The sequence below is a fragment of the Podarcis vaucheri genome, assembly GCF_965113315.1.
Source record: "Podarcis vaucheri genome assembly, chromosome: 1".
NCBI classification, from domain to species: Eukaryota; Metazoa; Chordata; class Lepidosauria; order Squamata; family Lacertidae; genus Podarcis; species Podarcis vaucheri.
In genome coordinates this window covers 116,623,247-116,647,311 of record NC_138759.1, presented here as the reverse complement: position 1 = coordinate 116,647,311, position 24,065 = coordinate 116,623,247, and the positions used below count along the sequence as shown (strand labels likewise).

The window sequence follows — 24,065 nt, the reverse complement described above, 5'->3', positions numbered from 1 at the left end:
TAATGCTGGTGTAACAGTCAGCATGTCACGCCCAGTGAAGGATTCACTACTGCAGCAAATGGAAGGAAAACTGGCCGTAGGTATGACACAAATGATTTCATCCAGGGTATTTCTGTTTAAACGCACTCAGTTCCACTGAAGTCAATCCAATCCAAACCAATGCTGTAATAAACCCTTTTGCCTGTAAGCGCCACTGAACTCAATGGGATTTACTTCTGAGTAGACACAAATAGGCCTGGACTGTAAGTGTGCATTAGTTTAAGTGTGCATTTAAATCATCGGGCCATGGCTCATGGCTAACTCGCTCCATTGATTTCAATGGGACCGACATTCAACCAAATCAGTTTGGATCTAACCCAACGTGACTGGTTAAAGAATCCTTCATAACTACATTTTTACAACTTGGTGTACTACACTCGGCTGCACCTTATTTATCTTGGTTTTCCATTAGCAATGATTTTCGCTGCCATCTCCCAAGCAAGCAAAAGTATAACCGATTGAATGGTTTTCATGTAATAATTTAAAACTGGTTTTAATTGTAAAAGAAATAATAGGGCTAGCATTAAAAAAAAACAAAACAGTTTTACTTTACACTACATCATTTGCACTCCTATGTGGAAGCAAACCCATTGAAAACACTGGGGCTTACTTCTGAGTAAGCGTGCACAAAAGAGCACTGTTGCGAGATTCATCCTGACATTGACAATTTCACGTTTTTTATGATGAACGAATCATCCTTAATCTAGTAATTTCCCATATGCAAAGGGGACACATTCAGAACATCCATTTTAATGGAGGAGCACCGGTGTGTGTATGTGTGCACACATGTGTGTAATTGCTCCCTACACTGAAATGGATGGGGATGCTCACTTGCAAAGGTGGTCTTGGATAACCTGTGCAACTGTGTACTTCATTCATTAACAGTGCAAATCTAATACTGTCTGTTCAGAAGCAAGTCCCACTGAGTTCAGTAGGGCTTGCTCTCAGGTAAGTGTACATAGGATTGCACTGCAGAAATACTTGCATAGAGTTGTACTGTTGTAAGGCTGTGCACACACTAACCCATTTTGCACACACTAACCCATTTAACCCAACATGTTGCTTTCAATCTAGGTTGATTCCAGATCCTGCTGTCCATGGAGATGAATGTGGTTACTTGATATGCATTTGAAAACCCATCCCTTGGTTATATTATCCACACCTTTCCCTCCCTGCACATGCTCCAGGTGTATGAAGGAAGTAGCAATTGTTATATTGGTATACCTCCAACCACAATGCCATTGGGCACACTCCCCATTGTGGGGTAATGAAGAACTAAGAACCAATCAGCACTGAGCTTTAATTTTTGAAGTAAAACCCATTCCTCAAGAAGCACTTTTCAGGGGCAAAAAAGAATAGCAATAACTCTATATTGTGTGTGGACTACATAGAAAAAAACAAGTACTTGCTCTCTATTGATTCTAGAATAAAAGCTTGTATGTTCACAGCCTAAGTGTCCTATGCCATTCTGGAGACCGTAAAGCAGGGGTCAGCAAACTGTCCCTCAGACCTTGTGAGGGGCCAGACTATATTTTGAAAAAAGGAAGAATTAATTCCTATGCTCCACAAATAACCCAGGGATGCATTTTAAATAAAAGGACACATTCTACTCATGTAAAAACACGCTGATTCCCGGACCGCCCCCGGGCCGGATTTAGAGGGCAGTTGGGCCAGATCTGGCCCCCGGGCCTTAGTTTGCCTACCCATGCCGCAAAGCATGGGCTAGCTGATTTGATGTAAAATATCCTAAGAAAGACCCCTGAAAGCATCTCAGTGATGTCACAGTGCATATTATCCTAGTTTCTAGTGGTGATCATTGACAAATGACATACTCGATTCACAACTTTCTGATCTCCAGTACCCCACACCCACAGTAACCCACACAAGGGTGGTCAGTAAATAAAAGCTAAAGTAATTGGCTCATTGTTTTAGGAGAAATCTAGGTGGCTTCTCCATGGCTTAGACAATTCCTCCTGTTGACTGAGCTTAATTGTAATGTTGACTTGTGCCAAGTAAGTAAGCTTTAGTTATATATCTAATAGTAGTTAAGCACCTAAGAGGAATGGCACCGACCTTGGGATTACATTGCTAGTCACCCAAGCACATGGTGTACTTAAGCTCAAATGCTGCTTCAAAAAAATAAAAAATCTTGTTACAGTCGTACCTTGGATCCCAAATGCCCTGGAACTCGGATGTTGTCTCCCGAATACCGCAAGTGATTGATCCAGTTTGCAAACATTCTTTTGGAACCTGAACATCTGGCAGGGCTTCCACGGCTTCTGATTGGCTGCAGGACCTTCCTGCAGCCAATCAGAAGCCGCAATTTGGTTTTGGAAGTCAAATGAACTTCCAGAACGGATTTTGTTCGACTTCCAAGGTACGACTGTATTTGTTTGTATTGGTTATATAGACCACCCTGTTTTATGCAGGTAGCTGTACCTGTTTCAGGAGAAAAAACCGGTTTTGATTCTATTTTGGTTCAAAGTTGAAATCGGTTTTGCTAGTTTAGGAATTCCTATTGGTGTTTAATGAACCCATTATGTTCATGTCTGTGTACTCCTGCCTGTATGTCAATTCCTGTTGTTTTCTGGGAATGTACTATGCAGTCCTACACATGCCCACTCAGATTTAAGCTGTAGGACTGCAGTTGCCATCACCCCCCCCCCATCCAGCATGGCTAAGGGTCAGGGATGATGTAGTCCAGTGGGTCACACATTCATCAAAACTGGGCATAGGCAGAACATGCTCTCCCAGCCATTGGGTAACTGCAACAGGCTTCATTCATTGCATACCCCTCAACTACCCCGGAAAAACTGGGACATTGTTTTTTTTTTTGCATGAGAGCACCTAAGCCATTTTGGGTGGCATGATCTTGCCCCCCCCCAGCAGGCTTGATTATTGTAACTCGCTCTACGTGGGGCTGCCCTTGAAGCTGACCCAGAAACTCCAGCGGGTGCAGAATGCCGCGGCGAGGCTCCTTACGGGGTCCTTGCCGCGGGATCACATTCATCCAGTGCTTTACCAACTGCGCTGGCTCCCGGTGGAGTACAGGGTTAGGTTTAAGGGGCTGGTTTTGACCTTTAAAGTCCTATGAGGCATAGGACCCACGTACCTACGGGACCACCTCTCCTGGTATGCCCCGCGGAGGACCTTAAGGTCCACAAATGACAACATTTTGGAGGTCCCAAGTTGCAAGGTGGTTAGATTGGTCTCAACTAGGGCCACGGCCTTTTCAGTACTGGCCCCGACTTGGTGGAATGCTCTGTCACAAGAGACTAGGGCCCTGCAGGACTTGACATCTTTCCGCAGGGCCTACAAGACAGAGCTGTTCCGCCTGGCCTTTGGTTTGGACTCAGTCTAACCCTTATATTTCCCTCCCCTTATGGTCTTGATTTATCGGCTACTTTAAAATGCGGCTGCATTTTAAATTGCATTTTAACCTGTATTTTAAATTGCCCCCCCTTATGTTTTTACTGTAATTTTACTGGTGTTAGGTGCCCTGAGCCTGGCTCTGGCCGGGGAGGGTGGGGTATAAATAAAATGTATTATTAATTTATTATTTTTAGGGGCTGCGACCTCATGCAGGTAACGTGACTCACCTGGGACCGTGGCCCGGAAGACGCATCCTGGTTTTGGGCCTGGACATTTTTGGAGGGTATGCCATTGGGGCTTAACTGATAAAGGTCTGCATGGCATCCATAGCCCTGACAACTTTAATTTTTAGAAACATAGCCCTGTAGCTGGGAAGCGAATGTTGAAAGTTTGAGCTAGAGTTAAAACGGACATTAATCTTGACTTTCAGGAAGGCAATGATTTAACAAAAGACTGCAGAGCTGACCTTGTAAACGGTCAACCAGGGCACTCCATGCAGCTCACTTCAAGGCTTTCTGCGCTTACGTTTCTTCTACACAAACCTACAACCAATGCAATTATGGAAATAAGATCTGCTATAAATAGTGTGAAATTGAGAGCAGTTTAGATTATACAGGCCCACAAAGCGAAGTAACCTCTACTTATAATTTTCTGCCCTTTCTACCCAAACCGGCAATTACCTCCACATTTGTAATCAAAGGGAAGGCAGATTGCAGAATGTGGCACACACTGCCACGGGTACGTGGTCGGCTCAGTCCCATCTTGACGTGTGCACCCACCTGCAATTAGCTATAGCCTCAGATGACTCCTGCAAAAGTTCCAAAGGCAGCAGGAGGTCAATGAAACGCAATGCTTTGCAAAAGGAGGCCATGTTTCAAAGCCACAAACGGTGCAACCCCATAAATGCGTTTACTCATCAGTAAGACCCATTGGTGATCAGTGGAACTTACTCCAAGGTCGGCGGTTCGAATCCCCGAGGCAGGGTGAGCTCCTGTTGCTTGGTCCCTGCTCCTGCCAACCTAGCAGTTCGAAAGTAGATAAATAGGTACCACTCCAGCGGGAAGGTAAACGGCGTTTCCGTGCGCTGCTCTGGTTCGCCAGAAGCGGCTTAGTCCTGCTGGCCACATGACCCGGAAGCTGTACGCCGGCTCCCTCGGCCAATAAAGCAAGATGAGCGCCACAACCCCAGAGTTGGCCACGACTGGACCTAATGGTCAGGAGTCCCTTTACCTTTAGGTCTGTATAGCAGTGGCGAGGAACCATTTTCTAGCCTCAGAGCCACACAGGGAACCTTTTTTGGTCTGCATACTGAGGACGGGGGTGCACGAAAAGTGCAAAAGCAGGCAAAACAATGGATGCGGCTCTTAAATCTGTACAGGTTACCTTCTAGCCTTGCAAGAATCGGGGGCAACAACACAAACACACCCCTGCAAATATGTAAACTGAATTTTCAAAACTACACACTTGAAGAGCCAATTGTGGCTGTGCATACTTTAAGATGGCTTATATACTTTTTACATCTACTGTTTTTCCGTGTATTAGACGAAGGTATTTTATTAAAAATCATGTTAAAAATCTTTGCTCTCGTCTTATACACCAGGTAGTGCTGAGGGGTGACGTGCGACTGTGAGTCGGCAATCTCCCCCCCCCCCCCCCGAAAAAAAGATCAACAACTCTGGGAAATTCTCCTTAAAAAAGCTTAACAATTCTTGGCAATCTCCCCCCATTTTCTTAATGCTGAGTCCCCCAAAATAGGGGGTGTCTTATACACCAAAAAATAGGGTAATTCACACTGCATAATTTAGGTTTAGTGTTTTCAGGCTTTAAATAGACATATTTCACCAATACACGTATTTTGTTTTGATTAGTAGCTGGTAAATGATATACCAGATTAGGCAGGTGCCTTTGCTGCAGTTTTTGGCACCTCTTAAAAACCTTTTAAACTAAGCCTGTCCAAACACATATATTTGACATGTATTTTAATATGCCATTTGATTTTTACAATGTGTATTTTTAAAATGGGTTTTGTTAATATTCGGGGGGGATATTTAACTTGTTTTTAAAACATCTGATTTACAATTTAGAATTGTAGAGTTGGAAGGGTCGATAATTTTGACATATACAGTGGTACCTCGGGTTAGATAAGCTTCAGGTTACATACACTTCAGGTTACAGACTCTGCTAACCCAGAAATATTACCTCAGGTTAAGAACTTTGCTTCAGGATGAGAACAGAAATCGTGCTCCGGCAGCGTGGCGGCAGCAGGAAGCCCCATTAGCTAAAGTGGTGCTTCAGGTTAAGAACAGACCTCCAGAACGAATTAAGTACTTAACCTGAGGTACCATTGTACTTTATATGGACAGCTTAGAGGTTTTGATGATTAAGCATTATATAAATCCTATCAAAATACAATTATTCTGATAAACAAGCAAGATGTTATAAGTCTGCTCATGTCCAGATTACAGATTTTATTTAGGAAAATGAATTCCAAATGCGAAAACAGAAATAGGCACAGAGAAAAATTTGGAATACCTGTTAAGACAGTGGCTTCACAACCAGAACTGCAGATCGGAGGGCTTTCAGATTTTCAATTCTTTAACAAGAAGCCTTTGTGGTCCCTGGGGCAAGTAATGGCTAACCAGTTTTGTGACAGCTGTTACTGCATCTTGGTCTGCATCAATTAAGGTGCATTAGATTCCCTCCCTTTTTTTTTTGCATCGCAGTGTCCAATACATTCTGTGAAAGAAGTCACACTGATTTCTGCCCCAGAGGGATAAGCTGTATTAGTCAGTTACAACGAAGAGTATCTTAAATGGCACTTATAAGGCTAAAAGAAACATTTACTTCATGGACTAGAGAGTTTCACCATGTCTGATGTAAAAAATGCTGTTCTCGTTTGGCAGACGGCGTGTGGAATTCAATACTGTGCTATGAGAAAACATTGCATCTGCACCAGCATTTCAGCTTGCCAGATGTGTACAGCGTCTGCTGATAAATTAGGTGAATCCCACCCTATAAAACTACACGAAGAGAAGTACAAAGCAGGAAGAGGGAAAAGAATAAATGGGAGTTTGCCATTCCATTCATTCAAGCGCTTCAGATCTGAGTTGTCCTAACTGAAGTCAAGTTTTATATTTAATCACAACTTCATAATATGAGAATTTTGGCCAACAACTGGAATTATGGGGAAGTGGGGGAGAATTAAAAAAAGGCCAACTTGCAGTTTACACAGACAGGTGAAAAATCTAAGGGACTTCTGGTCTGCCAATAGCTGTTTTGCTCCTTGTAGTCAGGAAAAAAAACCCAGAACAGTGCACAGAGGGGAGGAGGGTGGAATCGTTCTGTTTGGCAATCAGAAATGCTTGCTCTGATGGAAGGGTCAAAAGACAGCAATGTTGAATTTCTCCCAAATTGGCGGGAGAATTGATTCCCTCCCCCGATTCACGTTTATGTTTGACGGAGATAGAACAATTTTCAAAGCCGCTTCACTTGTGCTACCCTCAGTGTTGGAAAAGCCGAAGTGATTGTTCATGTTTATTTGGGGGGGGGGGGGGAGTCAATTATTCAAAGAGATTATAAAGCAATACCACTATCTATATGGCTGGTATCCAGAAAGTTTGCCATTATCTTTAAGTATTTAGTTCTGATTTTGATGCAACAGTTGAAATGGTCATCAAAACCACATTAAAAAGTTGTTGTTTTTTTTAAAGGGGGGGTTGTGATCTTAAAATAAGAAGAGGAAAAAACCCTGAGCAAGATCCAGCATCATGTGAGCAAATACAATGGGATTTCTCCTGCCTCTCTGCATCTCTCTCTCCCATCCCCACCCCCCGTATCTCTGCTTTGTCCACCAACCATCCTAAGCAGATTCTTTGAGATTGCTGGGGGGAAGCAAAGAAAGAGGAAATCCATTGTACAGGCAAGACGCAAGATAATAACATTGAGCCTTGAATGAAAGTAATTCAAAATATCAACCGTGTCTCATTTTCCATAATTATACACTTTTCAGTGGTAGTGAAATAATACTTGAGAAATCCACATGCCATCTTCATATAAATCTCTCTGAACCCATGAATCCATTTTTTTTAAAAAAGAAACTGATAAACATCCAGCAATCTTTGGTTATTTTAGTCCTAATTCAAATGACATATCCAATCTTGCCCCAAATATGCTGAAAGCATCTAAGATACTGTTCTGTTTCAACTAGAAGAGAACTCTGGTATTGGCACTCGCTGAACTACAAGTTTTTAAGATCTAAAGAAAAATAAAACAAAATGTTATCAGCTGTGTAGGCCAACTTTTAAAAATTGTCATCTATTCTCAACTCAGCATTCCCAAGAGCAGAACTTGATCCATTATCAGATTTTTAACATAGTTGATGCTTAGTTCCTCCAGATCTGATGAAACCAAAGCCTCACATTAGTTTTCTGAACTTTTTTGAAGCTCTGAATGTGAACAATGTGGGATTATCAGGTGTAAACATAGACAACTGAGTTCTGTAATGTCTAAATTCTAAGCAACAGGTTGCAGTTTTCTCATCAAAACTAATAAAAAACCGCTATCAATGTTGTTCTGCAGTACAAACAAATACAGGGGATTTGTTATTTCTGACATGAAACCTTTTAACGTCTGTACCATAATTAGAAAATCACCTAAAGAACGAAAACTAAGGAATGTGTAGCACTTTTAAAGAACATAAATAAAATTTACAAACAAGTTTGTAAAGCACTAATATTTCAGTAAAACAAATTGCTTGACTGTTTTATTATCAAAATAAACTACATTTGATTGCTCCTGGAGTCAAAAACCTGTAAGCAGCAATCATAAAAAGATGGGTTACTGGAAACATTCAAAATTCCAATGATGTTTACAAGTACTTTGTACAAAAAGTCCTTTAAAGATGTTCCATATGTTGCAAAAAATACAGCTTTCATCACAAGGCAGAAGTATTTGCATTTCAAAAGCAGTCTACTAGAGTCATTTGCGCCTATGTGGGGAATCGCCCCTGTGCTTTCGCCTGCCCTCATCTCTCCTTGACTCTTTAAATTGGTCCGGATATTGCCTGGGCTCATCCATCCTGAGATTGGGATAGTTACGGGGTCTCTCTCTAGACTTTGATCTGTCTTTCCTCCGTCTGTGGAGTTCACCATCCTTATCACGGCGACTGTCCCTCCCTTCGTTATCAGAAAAAGAATTCTGCCTTTCGGCCCTCTTCTTCTTAGATTGGCTACTTTTGCTTTCCGAAGGCATATTTCTTTCCTGATCCCTGTCCTTTCCACCGCAGTAGCTGTTCCTGTCAGCAGAATAATCTCTGTCATGGGAGAGTTTCTGTGGTGCATCATCTCTCCGACTTAAGTCTCTTGAATTCCTGTCAGCATTCCTCTCAGCACCATTTTCCCTCTCAGGCTGCCTCTTCTCTTTTTCCCTGTCAGGCTGTTTCTTACGACTTGCTTGCTTTCTCTTGGCATCTCTGTCCGATGCTTTCTTCTTCTGTGATTTCCGCTTTCTCACATCTGAAAGGATCATAAACAGAATTTACCCTTTTAATATATTCACATTCCTTTATTTGCAAGTCAAAATATATTGGCTTTCTTTAAAGAACCTACAGCAGGCTTCCTCAACCTTGGCCCTCCAGATGTTTTGAGACTACAATTCCCATCTTCCCCAACCACTGCTCCTTCTAGCTATGGATCATGGGAGTTGTAGGCCAAAAACATCTGGAGGGCCGAGGTTGAGGAAGCCTGACCTACAGTAAGGGGAAGGACCACCAATTTCCCACTGCAACAAAGACATTTAAGCCATTCTGGGGGGTCTTCTCAACTCTCTGGAGCAAACTGAGCTGCAGACAGGAGGGAAATAAACCTAAATAGACAATAAGGAATATTTTCTTCTCATGCAGTGAGACCTTTCGATCCAAGCTACAGAAAATTTTACAGATACTTTGACAATCATATTATCAAGTTGTGCTCTGGGTACTGAGCTTGAGTTAGTAACTGTGGATGTGTTCATTTGCTTCTCTTTGCTGAAGGTTTTTCCAAAACCTTGTGGGAGATATTTAGCTTGCTCTGTTATTTGGACAACCACTCAGAGAAAAAGAGAGAAAAATCTATGTAATGCCAACACTGCTCATACTACTATTTCCTACAGACTTTATTAGATTTTAAAAGTCAGGAAAGACAGTTCAATTCAGCTCCATTTTACTTTCCTCTCAAAATCCAGAGGGCCAAATAATTTGGACTACTTAAAAATAATTTTATTCCCCATCTGTGTACTGGTTTCATTTTTACATTTAGATCAGTAAACAGGTAGGGAAGGGGGGATATTTAACATGGGAACTGGAACTCTAGACCATGTAAAAAGTATCTTAGGAGACGCATATTCTTTACCTTTACTCAAGTTCTTAGTACTCAAGGTAACTTCCGTGCTGCAACATGAGCCCTTGCATGTGCCCTAGACTAACGGATGTGCATGCAGTTCTTTCTTTGTACTATTTTAAGAATTTGCAACTAGAAATTGGGACTTAAAATATGAGCTGCCAAGGTATATTCACCATCAGCAATAATATGCTAAACAGACTCGCTGTTGGGACGAAAAGATGACTACACAGCACATCACTGAAAACTGACCGTACTTCTTCCTACTGCATGTATTGTACAACATGCTGACCAGATTCATCTTCCTGTCTTTAGATAACAAGGAATTGGCTGATCTGTCTTCAGTGGCAAAAAAGCCCTCCTTGAAGTGGACAGTTATGCCAAAATGTTAAGCCACCTGCCTTTGGAGGATCTGGAGTGGGGGAAAGGGGGAGCAGAAATGTCTCCTTATATGAGCAGAAAGAGTCTCACAATACTTTGGATCAAAATCACCATACCTCATATACATTGCCTCTATGGTCCTTGCAACGAAGCAGTAAGGTATTGTTATCCCCCTATCACAGACATAACTTGCCTAGAATCGTCCAGTGATAAAGTAAGATGTGCTGGGCTTCCTACGCATGTTCTTAACTTCTATACTATACCAATAAAATGAGCAGTTCCTGACCATAATGCTCTCAACACAGCAGCTTTAATGCTGTCTTGTGATATGATGAATTAAGTTGTCAGTAACTGTCCCATGGTCTGACTTTTAACTGAAGTTACAATGAAGTTTCAAAAGGGTGATGATCCTTCAGATCACAGTGACACCTCGGGTTACATACGTTTCAGGTTACATACACTTCAGGTTAGATTCCGCTAACCCAGAAATAGTACTTCAGGTTAAGAACTTTGCTTCAGGATGAGAACAGAAATCGCACAACGGCGCAGCAGCAGCGGCAGGCCCCATTAGCTAAAGTGGTACCTCAGGTTAAGAACAGTTTCAGGTTAAGAAGGGACCTTCGGAACCAATTAAGTATATAACCAGAGGTACCACTGTATTTATTTTCAGTCGTTTGACCTCTCAAATTTAAGTCTTCGGTTTTCCCTTGATTGTAGGACTATAAGTTAATTTTAGTGCAGTTTTGTCCCTGCCCACCCAACCTTATGCTGGAGTACAAATTTAACATGCTGGGCATTTTGAGAAGTAATTCAATGTGGTTTGGAGACACTGGGATTTTAAAGAAGATACATTAAGGAAAGCCCAGTGGAAGGCATTTGTATAGAGGCATATAGCAAACTTCAGTATCTGTTAAGATATAAAGACCTGCATTCCCCTTTACAAAAAGATACCGTAGAGTAAAACCAATAAAGCTTTAGCACAATAGTCATGTTTTATAGTAGCATCTTCTTGAGTTTTCTGGTACAACCCTGAGGTCTGAATGTTGCTGAAAACAAAGTTTTGACTCCCACTACTACTGCTAGATAGACATTCTAGATATCCTCTGCCAGACATTCTGGAAGCACTCCTCTAAAATAATGCAACATCTTCATTGTTGCAGAATTACACGAAGATAAAAAGTACAATTTGAACAGCAGCAAACTACTAGCCTGAAGTTCTCTTCACAAAACTTTGCAAGTAAAATAGAAGCTGACTCTTGCATCAAACAGTCTAAGTACCCCTGGCTTTTCATCATTTTGGCAATATTTCTGCTTATGGTGTACAAAAAAATGAAAGAAATCGTAACAATTCAGACCATACCGCTGAGACTATCAAATCATTTCATTAGGGTATCTTTTTTTCCCCTCCAATGGGAGAAAGGATAAAACATTAGAAGAGAACGTATTAAAACTGAACAGCAAAAAGAAAGAAAGAACGCCCTGCGCACTCTAGCAGAATCCGTTAATTTCTCACCAAGGACATCCCTGGTTCCCATCTTGCTGCAGCTGTCTATGCAGAAGCCATCTGGCTCTCTGCTGAAATGCCACTTCCCTGACCCCGCTTCCATTCTGCCTTCCTTTACTGCTCTGGTGTTACTGATGAGTTGCCTGGTAATAGCAATAAAAAGCAAACGCCACAAATTACAGAGGGCTGCTTTTCATGCATTCATAACCTACACTGGGTTTTTTGTGAATCAGAAGACTTCTGCTCTTAAAACCCACCAATAAATCTAATTTATTTTAAGTCAGCATGCTTCTTGCATGCATAAGCTCATGCTGGGCGATCATCTGCTCTCACAGCTAACTGCGTGCCTGATCCAGACTGGGCTAGCAGGCATTATTGGACTTAATAAGGTTCAATTATATAATTCATATCAACTAGTTGGAATGAAAAGTCAGTAGAAACACTCGCTCAAAAATACTAATTATAGAATGGAAGTTACTAGCTATACTGTGCTGCTGTCAGCAAAAGTACATTGGACCCAGAAAGAAAAACACAATACAAGCTGTTTTACGTTCAGTCATAATAATGGTAGAATGCTACCATAAATATTTTCTGCTTCAGATACACATATCTGACACACACGTACACAGCAACAGAGAAAGAGCTGCTTATTGTTTGCTAAACTGACAAAACAGGCGGAGAAAATAACTTGTTTACACACCGGCACTGCCTAAGGCGGGGAGAGAGGATTTAAAGTTGACCCTTTAGCTCCAAACACACCGTTGTCTACGTTGGTAGTTCAGTATCTCACTGCTGAACAGGTTGAAGTGAGTTCTTCTGCGTCACTATGATACGATGGCCATGCAATAGGCTTGTTTGGCTGCCTATTACAAGGCACGACATGAGCCATTCTAATTATCCAGGTGCTCACATTTTGAAACCTTCAATTGTGCAAACGAGTCAGATCCGGTTTTTCTGCAGACTAGCCACCCACAAGTACGCTCAAGCTGCAATTCCAAACACACCAACTAGGGACTATGACCCATTTAAACACAGCAGGGCTTACCCTGGGATAAAACTTTTTTTCCAAACAAGGAAAGGGCTAGTTATCAATATTTCTTTCTTTCTTTTTACCATGTATCCTTTTCATTTTCAAGCTAACAACTCCATGTGTAAATAATTATGAAAATAATCGTAAACCAGTCTCCCAACAAGGTGATCTGACTTACTGAAATCACATGGGGCTGTGGTTGAAATGCAAACATCTGTATTTGCCTATATTTAAAACGTCGGCTTTGTTTTGCAATAAAATATCTAACATTATCCAGATTAGTCCTGGAAAGAGTTATACGTGCCGTTTTCAGGCTGACAATGCATTGTTGAAAAGACTCCTGCAAGTTTCAAATAGCTAAAATCAACAGCACACAGGAACTAATAAATGAGTAAATAAACGCTGCTATTTTTTCCCTCAGTTAATGTGCACCAGGGCATGCAGAGTAAAAAAGAAAGAGAAAAAAGGTGGAACTGAGTACCAGAGTCACTGCTGCGCTCACTGTCAGATGATGATTCACTTTCACTGGAGGACTCTGAACTGCTGCTGCTGCTGTCGCTACTGTCATCCTCTGAACTGGACGAATCAGATTCTGAAGATGAAGACGAATCTGAGGACTCCACATCTTGCTTCTGCGTCATGATAATTTTTGGTGCATTCTTCAGATGTTCACGTAGCTCATCGCTAGTTAAAACACATTTAGCACGTTATAATTTACTTGACTGGTACAAAGGCAAAGCGTTACTTCTCTCAGCTGTGTGTCCCAAATGTGAACTCGTTTGTTTGTTTTTGCTTCACAAAACTGACCCAGGTACCACTGAGCCAGTCCCTATCTGCAAAGCCCCACCCTCTGTTTTCTGCTCTGTGAAGCCCCATCCCACCATCTGTTTCTTTTTGAGATGACGAAATATGGTACCGGGGTGTGGATTGGATTATATGACACCTGCCACTGATTTGTCCTGCAGACATGTCAATGTGGTCTGCAGACATGGACTGAGAACACTCCCCTCCCCACCCCCCATCCAATACTCCTACATGCCCACGTGTGTTTGAAAAGGACCTGGGCAGGTAGTGCCGGTTACACTGGCGATTTCCACACTCTGGGGGATTCCCGATGATATCAATCGCACAATCTGGGTTACGCACATTGGATTTTACACATGCAGGCCGTAGCTGAACAATGTGCCTCTGTGCAGACATCAAAGGCAGGGAAAGTAGAGAAGAAGTTTGTTATCTACCTAGCATGTATATGGGCCAGTTCATGGAACTGTTAACATCTCGCTGTTAACCCTGACTGCTTTTATTGTGTAACAAAATGGATTTCCTTACGTCAGTCCTCCAAGACCAATCGAAGTGAAGAAATTGATGGCGAATCTAGTATTTCTTGGGTTATCCCGAGGTAGCAAACCTTCAAAGAATGGCTGCAGAGTTCTGATAAAGATGAAACATGGCAACAATACTTTAAAATGCTGGATAGCTGTAAACTAAAAATATACATTCAATTTTGATCCAGAGGCGATTTAGAAATGTCATTAAAAAAAATATTCTGAGCTACTTTAATTCTGAAAGAAGCAAAAACAGGATGGTTCTATTTATGCAGCAGTACACATACAGATAGAATCTATGGCCCTTTTAAAATGTAAACATATATTAAACTGCCAGAGATTTAAGGCAACTAGGTCCCTAGACAACTAACTGTCTCTCGTATCAAACTTAAAACAATTAGGGATAATAAAAGTTAATTTTGTAAGTCCAAAAATAATGGGCCTGGATCAATATATTTCTCTTTACTACAATAAGTAATGTCAAGCTAGCCAATAGATCAGCTCTGTCCAAAAGAAACAGGTGTTTTGTGATTAAACATTTCAAAATCAATATTGCACAGCAAGGCTATCTCTAATTTACCATGTACCTAAACAAGTCTTAAAATCTTTGACAGTTGCTCTAATTTGAGAATTGCTATAAAGATACACACACACACACACACACACTGCCAAATGCTTGGGCTCGGGGAAGTTGCCCATGTTTCCCCCCAAAGCATTGAGTGCTGAAACAAAACATGCATTTAAACATTCTGAAATTAAGAATGATATTCATCTACCAGTCTTAAGACAGTACTGGTCAATAATGCAAGAATTGTTAGTATCTACCCATTTTGCTCAATCAAAACTCCTCTGCATTTTTCAACTGTCCAAATTTCTACACTAACAAATGTTGGCTCTTCATATTATTTTGCATCTCATTCTTTGGGACCAACACAGCAACAAGACGGTTAGATTCATCATAATTTACAACCTTCTAAAAAGATGCTTCCATAAAAAAAAGAGTTTTGCCAGGAATTTAATGAAAGGTTTGGAACATGTGTTACCATGAACGTATGAAGTGAAGGGTGCAGATGGGGAAAAAATAAAAACAAGAAGCCAACTAAAAGTAGATGGTCTGGCAGTGGGAGGAAAAAAAACGAGGTAGATGAAGTGATGGCTATTGTGCTTCTCCAGAATGTTGATGTGTTGATGTGCTGTTTTTTGACACAAGATCAGTGGTAAATGCCAGGCATTTGTGAGTTAATTAAAGATGAGGCTAGTCTAGTAATTACGGTCTGGTCATAAATATGGGTGAGCCAGAATCTAGATTCCACTGAAATAATGATGGCTTGGAGGATGTGTGGTTCTCTCTTGGGGTAGTATTTGGAGTCTGGGTTCCATCTGGTTTGGGGAGGCTGTTAGGAAATTTTTTAGCATGTATTAGGTTTTTCACCTGTCTTATTTTTAAGGGGGTGTTTTCCATATTTCACTCTACTTCCCTATGTCTGTCTTATGCCATACTAAAGAATATTATACCCTGCCCATTTTCTGATGAACGCAAGTATATTATGAGTCTCAAAAACAAAGCCAAGCCACAGACCTCCTACTTTTGAAAACTTAGATAACTTTATGGTAGTTACCTCTGCAAAGCCACAGACCTCCTACTTTTGAAAACTTAGATAACTTTATGGTAGTTACCTCTGCAAAGCAATCTTTTGAACAAAATGTGGGGTAGCCCCTAATAAGCAAAGGATTTTAGGTACAGTGGTACCTCTGGATGCGAACGGGATCCGTTCTGGAGCCCCGTTCGCATCCTGAAGCAAACGCAATCTGCATCTGCCACGATTTGCCACTTCCGCACATGCGTGACGTCATTTTGAGTGTCTGCGCATGCGTGAGCAACGAAACCTGGAAGTAATGTGCTCCGTTAGTCTGGGTCGCCGCAGAGCGTAACCTGAAAACGCTCAACCTGAAGCAACTTTAACCAGAGGTATGACTGTATACTAAAAAGTACAGAAGACCATAAATTTGTGATCTCAACCTGCAAAGATTTAGTTTGGGGGGGGGGAGGCAAGGGATGGGACCAAAGACCCCCTGGGTGCGTTCTGCAGGACCCCCCCAGACCCCTAATTGGGAACCACTGCTTTAGGGCTTTACAAATAAATTTGAGACCCTTAAGCAGGCATGGTGGTGCAAGGGCTGCCTGTGCAAACTGTTAAACACCAGCGTTATGTGGTGGCAACAGCCTGACCTTTGTCAATACTACAGCCACAGCATTTTGTGCCAACCAGAGCTTCCCAATCAGTCCCAAGGGTAGTCCCACCTAGAGTGCTTTGCAGGAATCAAGTCTTCAGGTCACCAATGCATCAATCGGCTCCAAAGGATTACAGTGACCAGGGCTTGCTCACATCAAGACACTGTAAAACTAGCTTGCAGTGTGAAGCTTCTACTTACTCATCTTTCAATCTTGCATTAAGATTAGGAAGTCCCATGTATTCACTGAGTCCCTGGAAGAAGATTTTAACAAAAATCCTACTGGAGGACGTTGTAGTTTCTTCGCTTAGCGTTATGCATTCAAGAACCTACAAGTCAAAGTAATAGTGGGTTAATGCTAAACATCCTCTCCCCCACTTTAAAACAATCTAGTTTATTATTTGTTCCTCAAATAGTAAGTTCTAGACTTGGCTCCAGCTGACACGAGACAACTTTGGCCTATTCTTCCCTCCACTTGTGACCTCACAGTACCAGCCTCTACATGGTTCTGGAATGCTGGGGGACAGTGAGGGAAGAGGCGGGGGGAGTTGGGAAATTGCCTAGTGGGATTCCTCCAGATTAAAAGCCTTATCTGGACAAGAGGCATCTTTCTGCCTAGAAACGGCGATGCCTGGATCCGGCACACATGCGTGGTCTTTCTTTTAAATAACAAATTCATACAAACTTCAGATGACTTCGCAGCTGCCATCACATAGCTGTGACACTTTCCATTCATTTAACATCCGGTCTCAATTCCAAACAGTTTATCTGAACTTGTTCCTGAAATGAGGCTTCAAAGTTGTCACCTGTCAGTGCCAAAACAAACCTGGCGCTCAGCTCAGGGTTTGACTTCTGGCAGATCCCACCTACATTTTTAAGTGTTGCAAGACAGATCAATTTTGCCTTTTCAGAAAGCATTTTCTACTCACACTCCACGGAAGCGAATCTGTATATAAAAGATGCGCAAACATCTTGGCAACATTCCTCAACTTGTTTGTTTCCAGCCGGTGTATCGTGTCGTACTGCTCTTTGAAAATGGCTTCAAATGCTTCCATGTATTCTTTTTTCAACATACAGAAGCGCTGAAAAGGCAGGACACAGTTAAGAAGGGGGGCGGGGAGTGTTTAGAAACTGAATATGGAAGTATGGCGGACCAAAACAGGAAAACAATGAAGAGACTGTATAAATCTTAATTTTCAAATATTGGCTTGGGTCCTAAAGCTCCTTGGGGGCAAAGCAAAGGCACTTCTGCCCCATGTTTGGGGTAGTGCTTTGCAAGGTTATGGGGAACACGAATGAATGGGAAAGTCAGTAAATTGCAGGTGGGCAGCAGTGTCTTCCTTTCCAGCAGCAAGTAGGGAGCCTCAGGCCTCAGGCCTAAGACCTAATGCACTGCTGTCCTCCATGCTTCTCTGTTCAGAGAAAACACCTCAAACTCCTATAGAAATAGTGCTGAAAAAAATGGCTTGGATCCTAATTTCCTTTCCATGGATGGCATAGAATTCCACACTAGTTAAAGATGAGCTTCTTGTAGCTTTGTAGACTCCAAATAAAAACCAGGTTTTGAGTTTTAAAATCACGGTTGCTAAGGGAAGGCTCAAAAACAAAGGAGAAAACCTTAACGGTAATCTAGCTCTAGGTCTTTTTTTGCGGCCCTCGGCAACATTGGACACCTGCCCCAGCCCTCTCAGCCCCTTCCCAAAGCCTAGTTAGCACTTTCCCAGCTTTGGAAAGGCAGTGGAGCCCTCAGGCCTCCTGCCGGAAGCCAGTGCCTTGCTAAGTTGACTTCGGGAACGCAGCCTAAGGGGTGGGGCATCACATTTTGGGCTCCCTCCCTTCTCCCAGGCACAACAAAGCAGTGTGTGGCCCATGGGTTCTGTGTTGAAGTGCTCTTGCCGCCACTTGGTAGGAAACGTTGGGCTGCCCTGACCTAGTTCAGCTCCCTGGAAGCCAATGTCAGCTAGCCGGCCCGACTCGGAAACAAAAAGGAAAAAACGCAACACATCTTGGCTTGCTTTTAAATCATGTGATTTCCCAACTAATCCTGAAAGGAAATGTGTCCCTTGGATATCTGGCGTAACAAAAACACTTCTGCTTAACTAACCTCGTCCTGCTAGATTTCAATAAAAGGTTGCACATGAATGGTGCCAATCTATAGTCTGTTCTATGGGATGAACATGCTTATTTAAGGACTGAGCCGCACACTCTTGATTCAGTGCTTGATGCGTGAGCCAACGCTAGCCTGAGCCGAGGTGAAATCCAGCGGTATCCATGTTCTTCTGCCTGTGATATTTGATCTACGACGGCTCAACCTTGCATTCCGCAAACGCCGAAACTGCATTTGTAAACCAGCCCTTTTTGCAGGGGGCTGAATGGGGTGTTTGTGCATTATGTGTGCCATCTATGTATGGAGCAAGCAACTCACCCCAGCCAGTAAACCAAAGAATTTCTCGTATGTTCTCTGCTGAGCGCAACAGTCAAGGATCATGTTGCACAATTCTTTCTGTTGGGAGAAGGAGGAAAAACTCATAAAATCCTATGTATCAACTGAAATTAATTACAGTACTTTTCTTTTCTTTTTTAAATAATATTGCAGCAACACATACTGAAAATAGGAAGCCAGAGATTTATTTGCACACTTAATGAAAGTGTGAAATACATTAGAAACACATTAGAAATAAATTATAGGAAGAAGAAGAACAATAATTTATTATTTATACCCTGCCCATCTGGCTGGGCTTCCCCAGCCACTCTGGGCGGCTTCCAAAAAAATATTAAAATACTATAATACATCAAACATTAAAAGCTTCCTGAAACAGGGCTGCCTTCAGATGTCTTCTAAAAGCCTGGTAGTTGTTGTTCTCTTTGACATCTGGTGGGAGGGCGTTCCACAGGGAAGGCGCCACTACCGAGAAGACCCTCTGCCTGGTTCCCTGTAACTTGGCTTCTCGCAGTGAGGGAACTGCCCGAAGGCCCTCGGTGCTGGACCTCAGTGTCCGGGCTGAACGAAGGGGGTGGAGACGCTCCTTCAGGTATACTGCACCAAGGCCGTTTATAGGTTAAATGACAACGCTGCGGGATTCAATAATAGCAATTCTATGTATATCAACCTACCCTGACTTGCTTTCGAAACAGGAAATCACTCTTAAAAGGGATTTTTAAAAATAATATAATCTTCCACTAGTAAAGGATTACGACCTAGCCTTTTAATTCTTTTTGCTACAATATGGCATACTGAAACATTTCTCTTCAACACACTGTGTTGACAGAACACAAGCTGGTTTTACAGTTACTCTATATTAAACAAGACCAAAACCAAAAATATATTCAGAAAGAGACTGTTACTTTGTGGTGGTGGTGGTGAGGGCAAACTAATCTGTCTCTTAAAAGCTTTCTTTTCTAATATATGTCATTAGTTTAATATATCAGGGCGCATATTAACTTTCTTACATTGTTTTATTGTAGTAATGTTGCAGTCAATCAGTTTCCATACAATAAAACAGGGCAAAGTGCTGATGTTGTTACTGGTGGAGTCAGCATGACTTGCAGAACAAATTACTTTCTGCTCTCTTAACTGCAGTTACAACATTTTAATATCCCCTGTGGGTTAAAGTAATTAAATATTTTAACATTTTAATTAAATATTACAATGATTCCTAGCAGAATATCTCGAGTAGCCACGTGCAGGAAAACAAATTTGCCTATAAAGACACTCCTGCTTCCACCTTCCAAAAGGAGGAGAGGCTGGGACCAAAGTGCCCGTCTTCAAGATTAAACGTTAACATGTTTTTAATTACTGTATATGATGGAAGGCAGGGATTCAGTGGCAGCTTCAAAGCTGAATAGCCATTTAGGTTTTTAAACCTTTTTGTAAAAGCAGCACTAGAATTTTCACAGCTGAGTCCTCAACCCTTTATTACTGTGCTTTGCTTTCTTCAAGTTGGGCTTTGTTTAAAACTTGCCATTTAGGTTTTCAAACCATTTTTGTAAATTCAGTATAAGTAACTGTACTTTTGAGTCCTCTATCCTTTATTACTGCGCTTTGCTTTACCTGGGTCGAGCTAGGATTATAATACTTCAGAATTTTGGAGGGGTTCTACCCTTTTTTGAATTTTGGTCATTTAAAGTTTATGATTTTTCTATTTCCTTCTGAGGAAACTGAATAGTTCTGTGAAACGAGCCTTATGGTGAAGATACCCAAAGCTGCCTATAAAAATATTACGGGGTTCTCTCCTGCTGTTTCTAATATTAATAACTGACTAGTAATCTATTAATTAAAATGGATCTACTCTTGAGTATAACTTAGCCAGCTATATCCCCCCCCCAAAAAAAAAATAGAATCACAGAGACCCTCCAAAGGTCATCTAGTTCAACTCCCTGCAATGCAGGAATCTCAACTAAAGCATCCATGACAGATGGCCATCCAGCCTCTGGTTAAAGGATGAACACTGTGTTTATCCCAGCTGGACAACTAAAAACGAACTATCAACAAAAGAACAGTCTTGTGGCACCTTAAAACATAACAGGTTAATTATAAGTAATATAAATGTCTTGATTTCTTTAAAGCCCTAAACGGCCTCGGTCCAGTATACCTGAAGGAGCGTCTCCACCCCCATCATTCTGCCCGGACGCTGAGGTCCAGCGCCAAGGGCCTTCTGGCGGTTCCCTCATTGCGAGAAGCAAAGCTACAGGGAACCAGGCAGAGGGCCTTTTCGGTGGTGGTGCCCGCCCTGTGGAACGCCCTTCCAGCAGATGTCAAAGCGATAAACAACTACCTGACATTCAGGAGACATCTTAAGGCAGCCCTGTTCAGGGAAGTTTTTAACGTGTGATATTTTACTGTATTTTCGGTTTTTATGGAAGCCGCCCAGAGTGGCTGGGGAGGCCCAGCCAGATGGGCGGGGTATAAATAATAAATTATTATTATTATTATTATTATTATTATTATTATTATTATTATTATTATGATGCAACAAGATTCTTTCATCGTTGCCATTTTTTTCTGCAGAAGATCAACACATCTCAAGGCAGCTGATGCAGAAACAGGTAACGAAGTTGCAAATTCCGAAGAGCGAGGGCAGAAGATGCAGAGGGTTTTACGACTGCAGACCTTCCGCCATTTCTAAATTCTCCCTCTCAAGTTTTAATCCAAAGTCACCACCACCTGCTTCTATTTACCCCGAAGGCTTTTTACCACCAGATCGCTTCTCTCTCTCTCTAGGCATCAAGGATGTTCCTCAGATGAAAGCAGACAAAATAGTCAAAGGCAATCTTCTAACAGCATCTGGCTCCTTGGCAAGGTTTGCAGGCAACCGTGTTGGCTCTCTCTCATATGCTTAGTTCTGCTGACCATTTTCTTACAGTGTGTGTGTGTGTGTGTGTATATATATATATATATATATATATATATATATATATATATATATTACTTAAAACCAACCTGATTCTCCATTTGAGACTAAGTGGTGCAAAACAGAACCATGCTGCCACCTCCTTCCCTGCACTTGCTAATCAGACTTAACATTTTTAGCAATTCACTGAGAAGGAACTATTTTTAATCTATTGAATTTGTAGGGTCAGCAGTGACTAGACGCAGTTGCATAAGAGTATTTTATGTAAAAAAGCAAAAGGTATAAAGGTAAAGCTTAGGCAGAATCATCATGGCACAATCTTATATCACAGTATGCCTAGTCACGTATATTTGCAAAACAGAAAGCTGGAATGATTTAAGTTGGATTGATCAGACTTGACTCTAGATTAAAAGACCTGTTTTCTCTGTGCTGCTATGGCCTGGGGCTACCAGGATAACTCTAATGGACAGATGGCCCTTTCATTTGTGGAAGAGTGATCACAGTCCCTCATCTTTAAAATAAACTCCATTTTTAATATTAATGTTGTATTGAATAGTTTACGTTCTATCAGTACAGCGAAACAAAAAAAAAAAAAAAAGGAAGCTAAAATAAAACCGGAATTGGGGCAGAGTGCAACTGTTAGGGGGAGACATTCATAGGTTTTGTTCATTTACAAGGTTATAAAATAAGAGTTCAGTGTAGGCTTGCCATGTAGTTTGGCAAGTATTTAATTTCTCTGTAGCTAGTTCACATAAGGCAAACTCCCATACATGACTCCTAGTCTCCTCCACCACTTTCCAAGATGTTTGAGGCGGTCCTTGCAGCCATACAAGGAAGTGCCTAACATGTCCCTGATCAACTAGAAACTTTCAATGGCAGAAGGCTCTACTGCAAAAGAGAGTAATGGTTATGCCATCAGAAATGAATTTAGAAGGCTGCTTACAAAAATAAGTGGGAAGTGGCAAGACATGGGGATAGAAAAGGGTACAGATTTTGCAGTGTGCAGTCCTAAAATCCAGCCTGATTTGGACACAGCATAAAGTCTTGGTTTAATGCTATGTAAATGAGCAGGCATGAGACTTGGAGTTGTGTGTTCCCTCTCCCTCTCCCATCTAGTGAAGCCGTAAAGAGAATGGAAGCATCCACATTCCGTTTTCCACCAACAGCGGTTTATCGCTTAAGCCCAAATGGGCAAACTGCGGATGATTTAAAGTAATGATTTACTAACATGTCATGATGCTAGGAAACGGCACGCTCCTGCTTTGTTGTAGTAGACCATGGTTTATTATGCTTCAGGTGTGCAACAATAAACTGCAGTTAACAAGGAAAATAGGGATGCGGGTGGCGCTGTGGGCTAAAGCCTCAACGCCTAGGGCTTGCCGATCGAAAGGTCGGCGGTTCGAATCCCCGCGGCGGGGTGCGCTCCCGCTGCTCGGTCCCAGCGCCTGCCCACCTAGCAGTTCGAAAGCACCCCCGGGGGCAAGTAGATAAATAGGTACCGCTTACCAGCGGGAAGGTAAACGGCGTTCCGTGTGCGGCTCTGGCTCGCCAGAGCAGCGTTGTCACGCTGGCCACGTGACCCGGAAGTGTCCCCGGACAGCGCTGGCCCCCGGCCAATAGATGTGAGATGGGCGCACAAACCCCAGAGTCTGTCAAGACTGGCCCGTTCGGGCAGGGGTACCTTTACCTTTACCTTAACAAGGAAAATGGAAAGTAGGTGCTTCCAGTGCCTTCCTCATGGCTGGTACCAGATGATAGGCGAGTTTCAGCCTGAGGTTTTGCTCTCATTTGGCAGAACTATGAAATGGGCTACTCGTTCATAAAGGGGGAAAAGGCCAAGGAAGAACCGGGCACCTCTCTTCTCCCATGATGAGTGTGGAGACGGTCTGTAAAGCGCCATGAAATCTCCAGGCTTCCTACAGGCATCGGGTTGGTCATTGTGAGCACAGGATAATAGACTAGATGGGCCACTGGCTCAATTTATGTTCCGGTATATGTGTGCATCTCCTGACCCGCCAGGAGCGCACAAAGAAAGTATGCACATGTTCCAGAGGGGGAACTTTCACAACTCCGGTTTTCTTCCCTTTCTCTCTTTCCTCCATGTTGTTGTTGTTGAGTTGTTTAGTCATGTCCAACTCTTCGTGACCTCATGGTCTTTCCCCATGGAGTTTTCTTGGCAGGGATACTGGAGTGGCTTGCCAGTTCCTCCTCCAGGTGGATCACGTTTGGTCAAAACTCTCCACTATGACCTGCCCATCTTGGGTGGCCCTGCACAGCATAGCTCATAGCTTCTCTGAATTATTTAAGCCCCTTCGCCACAGCAAGGCAGTGATCCATGAAGGTGAAAACCTCCATAGGACCATTTAATACTTGTTTCAGCAAAACAACACACACAGTTCAACTTTGTCAGACTATTTTCTTTTGCACTCAGAACTGCTCAGCTGCAGTGTTTCTCGT

The 24,065-nt window shown here is 42.2% G+C and overlaps 1 protein-coding gene and 1 long non-coding RNA gene across 5 annotated transcripts in view; one reads left to right on the top strand and one right to left on the bottom strand.

Moving 5' to 3' along the window:
• The first annotated feature begins 1,842 nt into the window (after positions 1-1,842).
• On the top strand, positions 1,843-13,248 carry LOC309519955. The gene is made up of 3 exons (XR_014214085.1): positions 1,843-2,051; positions 3,606-3,722; positions 13,122-13,248. It is a non-coding gene; the product is annotated as an uncharacterized lncRNA (long non-coding RNA).
• CWC22 (CWC22 spliceosome associated protein homolog) overlaps positions 8,146-24,065 on the bottom strand; it is a 159,561-nt gene continuing 143,641 nt past the window's right edge. For all 4 annotated transcript variants that reach the window (XM_082200858.1, XM_082200855.1, XM_082200856.1 and 1 more), the window contains exons 15-20: positions 18,683-18,760; positions 17,187-17,339; positions 16,459-16,586; positions 14,030-14,131; positions 13,182-13,384; positions 8,146-8,924 (exon numbers count right to left, since the gene is read on the bottom strand). In XM_082200858.1, the coding sequence (XP_082056984.1) occupies positions 8,389-8,924; positions 13,182-13,384; positions 14,030-14,131; positions 16,459-16,586; positions 17,187-17,339; positions 18,683-18,760 (1,200 nt within the window). In that variant the 3' untranslated portion in view covers positions 8,146-8,388. The remainder of the gene's footprint in view (positions 8,925-13,181; positions 13,385-14,029; positions 14,132-16,458; positions 16,587-17,186; positions 17,340-18,682; positions 18,761-24,065) is intronic.